This window comes from Salvia miltiorrhiza, chromosome 1 (assembly GCF_028751815.1).
Source record: "Salvia miltiorrhiza cultivar Shanhuang (shh) chromosome 1, IMPLAD_Smil_shh, whole genome shotgun sequence".
Lineage (NCBI taxonomy): Eukaryota > Viridiplantae > Streptophyta > Magnoliopsida > Lamiales > Lamiaceae > Salvia > Salvia miltiorrhiza.
Genome location: NC_080387.1, coordinates 63,363,167 through 63,367,373, shown reverse-complemented (window position 1 = coordinate 63,367,373; position 4,207 = coordinate 63,363,167). Strand labels below are relative to the sequence as shown.

The following is a 4,207-nucleotide window of genomic DNA, read 5'->3' as shown; positions in this document are numbered from 1 at the left end:
AGAGATTGCAATAGCACTAGAGCTATCGCAATAGATTGGAACTTCTCTTTCTTCGACCCCGTACTCCTTTAGTTGTTGGACTAGCCATAGGATTTGTGAACAGCAATTTCCCGTAGCAACATATTCAGCTTCAGTTGTAGATGTGGCGACTGAAGTCTGCTTTTTTGAAAACCATGAAATGAGCTTGTTGCCTAGGAACTGACAGGTTCCCGAAATTGTTTTTCGATCAATTTTACATCCTGCAAAATCTGAATTTGAGTATACGGCAAGCTTGAAGTCGTCGTCGGCTAGATACCAAAGACCTATGTTGGGTGTGCCTTTGAGATATCTTAAAATGCGCTTTGCAGCATCCATATAAGCTTCCTTGTGATATCTCGCACAAACTCTGACTGCAAAGGCAATGTCTTGTCTGCTAGCAGTCAAATAGAGTAGTAATCCAATGATTTCTCTGTACTTTGTTGATGATACAGATTTTCTTCAAATCCTGGACCCACCTTCCAGTTGGTGTTTATTGGAATCTTAACTGATTTCATATGCTGAATGTGAACTTGTCGATCTTCTTTGGCATACTTTGACTGATTGATCAATATTTCTTCTTTAGTCTGCTTTACTTGTAATCCCAGAAAGAAATTCACATGCCACTCAAACCCACCCTAATAGGATCAAATTTTCGCGGGTATCCGCGGGTAAATTGCCATCCCTAGGAGAGAGAGAGAAGTAGCGCAAGTTCTAGAGAGCAGAGATAGCAAACCCAGCTACAGGAACTAGGCTAACAGTTGTAGAGAGAGCAAGGGAAAATGAGCAGCATAGGCACAGGCTACGATCTGTCGGTGACGACATTCTCGCCGGACGGCCGAGTGTTCCAGATCGAATACGCCGCCAAAGCTGTTGACAATAGCGGCACTGTGGTTGCAATTAGATGCAAAGATGGCGTTGTTATGGTGTGTAATTAACCAAGACTTCTGGAAAATTTTAGATTGATTTTCCTGATTAGGTTTCTAAATCAGGGGCTTTGGTTTGCTTTGGCGTTATTGTAGGGAGTGGAAAAACTGATTGCTTCGAAGATGATGTTACCTGGCTCTAATAGAAGAATCCACGCCGTTCATCGCCGTTCTGGCATGGTACCTTTAAGCTATTCAATCCCTCTCTCTCTAAAGTAGAATGCTATGATTGTTGTATACTTGTATACGGACTGTTTGATAGGGACGGAACTATTAGTTATTAATCTGAGAATATCTTGCTGGTTGCTCATTCTATGTTAATACCAACTTAATTTGGCCTTATGCAATGTATAATGTACTGTTTTTTCTCTCAATGATAACAAGCTAATGACGTGCTTAAATTATGTTGTATAAATAGTACTTTTCATGGTTTAAATAGTTCATGTGGTTGCTTCTAATGAGTCCATAATGATTATGAATGCAAACCTAAGTTGTTGAAGAATGGCATGGTTAAATTGATGACAATGGTTTCATGGTTATTGGAATTTGGCAGCGATTAATTTTGTACTTACGTCAAAGTTGTTGTATGAACCAAGGAGATATCATTACTAAGTAACTCTTGTTCTTCCGCCTTCGCAGGCTGTTGCTGGGCTGGCAGCAGATGGCCGACAAATTGTCACAAGAGCAAAATCTGAAGCAACTAACTATGAAAGGTTTTTGTTCTTTAGTTTCTTGTGTGGTCTACTTTTCTGTTTCCTTCTACTTTATCTGTTAAATACCTTCTTTAATATGACTCGATGCTGTGTTAGGTAACAAATAAGTATGTATTTACGATTTGTAGTGTGTATGGTGAAGCGATTCCTGTGAAAGAACTTGCGCAACGCGTAGCTAGTTATGTGCACTTGTGCACACTCTATTGGTGGCTCAGGTTGGTTAGTACATAATTCTTGTTTGATAGACTTGCTTGTATTTGTCTTATGTCTGCATATGAATCCAATATGAGATCTGCAGGCCTTTTGGCTGTGGAGTGATTTTGGGAGGTTATGATAGAGATGGACCGCAGCTGTACATGGTCGAACCATCTGGAGTTTCGTATGTGAGTTGTTGTTTGTGTGAATTTAATGTCTGCCTTTCCTTATGTCCTGCATCTAGAATATCGGATTAAGTGGCAGCACATTCTGATTTTCCGTTAATATTTACTTCATTACTTTAAACTGTACTTTTGGTTATCTGTGAATTGTCTTTCAATTTATGATTATCACGGCTGCAGAGATACTTTGGTGCTGCCATTGGGAAGGGCAGGCAAGCTGCTAAAACGTAAGTTATCTGTTAGCTGCTGTGTTTGCATTCTTATTGCTGCAGGCAAGCTACTCCAGCAGGTTGTGTTAATCAGTTTTTCTATTTTTCAGAGAGATTGAAAAGTTAAAGCTTTCTGAGATGACATGCCGACAAGGGGTTATTGAGGTGGCCAAGATGTGAGTTTAACTTCTAAATTATGTCTAATATGATATTTTGCGTAAACCATATGCTTCGTAACATTTTTGTTTGTAGGCTATCTATCAAATGATAACTCTCTTCTGCTCCCTGTGTTTTCTGTTCATGCATCTTTTTTTACGCTGATTATATAGTCTTGCAGCTATCTTTCAAAGAATACATATAACTTTCTTCTGCTTTCTGTGTTTTCTGTCCATGCATCTTTTTTTACTCTGATTATATAGTCTTGCAGCTATCTTTCAAAGAATACATATCAGGGCCACAGATGCTTCTGCTATTATATGCTTGTTGAACTGTAGTGCTTTACAACAAGTTCTTAAAGGTCATAAAGACAAATTGAGTTACTCGTCCTGTTTAAAATAAATTTAGTCAAAAGTCATGATTTTACTTTTGCAGTTAAGAATTGCGTGTTAGTGAACTGAACCTTTGAATGTAGATGTACAGTATATCGAGTGCACATATAAGGTTTTCGTTTTGAAAGCATGTGGATTTTATTACAAACTTACAGTTTTGGTGGTATTATTGGTCTGGCTTTTCCTTTATAGTATTACTGTTGCCAGCTTCTTCATCTTTTGGTGTATTCTCTTCTGATAAAGCAGTATTTATGGAGTACACGATGAAGTGAAAGACAAGGCCTTTGAATTGGAGATGAGTTGGGTTTGTGACGAATCCAACCGTCAGCATCAAAAGGTAAATTAACTTGTGTGTTTATACATCAACCGGTGATATTCCACATCTCTCCCCCACCTTTTATTTTCTCCATACACAAAGACCAAATAGCCGTCAAACACCTCCAATGTAAAATAATACTCTTACCCCCCAACAAAAGATGTTGAATACGAGTTTCATTACAAGTGCATGCCACTTTTAAATAATGTTTGCTAAATCCTGTTTTCTCCTTTTGGTCAGTGAACTATGTAAATGTTGATTTGGTAACTGAGCTTGGGATCATGGAATTTGTTGTTAAAATACAACTGTGCTACTTTAGTAGGCTTTGAGAAGATTTAAGTTGTTGATAGATGCTATTCCATAATCCATATGTCTGTTTTGATATTTTGTTTTGTTGGATAGAATCGTCCTTGGCCCAACTCCTCAGTGAAGTTGATGTGTTTTGAGTATGTTTGTGTTACCAGGTTCCGGATAATCTCTTAGAGGAAGCTAAATCAGCAGCTAAAGCTGCACTTGAAGAAATGGATGCAGATTAGTAGTTGTTTTTGTGATATATGTTTTTGGTTTTTCATTCAAGCCTCTCTTTTCTTGGAACAAATTCGTGTAATTTGGTTAGTAACTGTACTAACATGTTGCATATTTCTTGATTTTTGTTCAGCAACGCCGTTGTTCCCCGAGTGTGGACTGTGGACCTTAGCTCCTTTGTAGCGAAAATAAGTAATGAGTAAGGGTGCGTTCTCTTTGATTGTAAATTTATCATGAGAAAATGAAGGATAAACAAAATTTCATTTTTTAAATTATTTCTTTCTTTTTCCACATATCCCATTTGGCCCTTACTCATTCCACATTTACACTACAAAGGAGGGATAATATTATCCCTCCAAAAATGGTGTGATAATATTATCCATCCTTTGTAGTGTAAATGAGGAATAAGTAAGGGCCAAGTAAAAAATGTGGGAAAAGAAATGAAGGATTTAAAGGGTGAAATTTTGTTTATCCTTTTTTTTCCATGATAAATTTACAATAAAAGAGAACGCACCCTAAGGGTCCAATTTTATGTTGTAGGAAATGAGGAAAAGAAAAAATGATTTAAAGGATGAAAT

General features: G+C 37.5%; 1 protein-coding gene across 1 annotated transcript; it reads left to right on the top strand.

The window, feature by feature from the left end:
* Positions 1 to 549: 549 nt before the first annotated feature.
* Positions 550 to 3,778, top strand: LOC131003903 (proteasome subunit alpha type-3-like). Its single transcript, XM_057930474.1, has 9 exons — positions 550 to 941; positions 1,038 to 1,121; positions 1,581 to 1,654; positions 1,783 to 1,869; positions 1,953 to 2,037; positions 2,212 to 2,258; positions 2,351 to 2,416; positions 3,035 to 3,125; positions 3,569 to 3,778. Exons 1-9 carry the CDS (start codon positions 798 to 800, stop codon positions 3,638 to 3,640), a joined length of 750 nt encoding a protein of 249 aa, XP_057786457.1. The 5' UTR covers positions 550 to 797; the 3' UTR covers positions 3,641 to 3,778.
* The last annotated feature ends 429 nt before the right edge of the window (positions 3,779 to 4,207 follow it).

What these genes read in the sequence shown, in the direction of transcription:
- LOC131003903 (XM_057930474.1), top strand. Translation starts at nt 798, where the DNA reads ATGAGCAGCATAGGCACAGGCTACGATCTGTCGGTGACGACATTCTCG. An exon ending in GAAGCAACTAACTATGAAAG is followed by an intron (nt 1,655 to 1,782) that starts GTTTTTGTTCTT and finishes TACGATTTGTAG; the next exon opens with TGTGTATGGTGAAGCGATTC. An exon ending in GGCAGGCAAGCTGCTAAAAC is followed by an intron (nt 2,259 to 2,350) that starts GTAAGTTATCTG and finishes TCTATTTTTCAG; the next exon opens with AGAGATTGAAAAGTTAAAGC.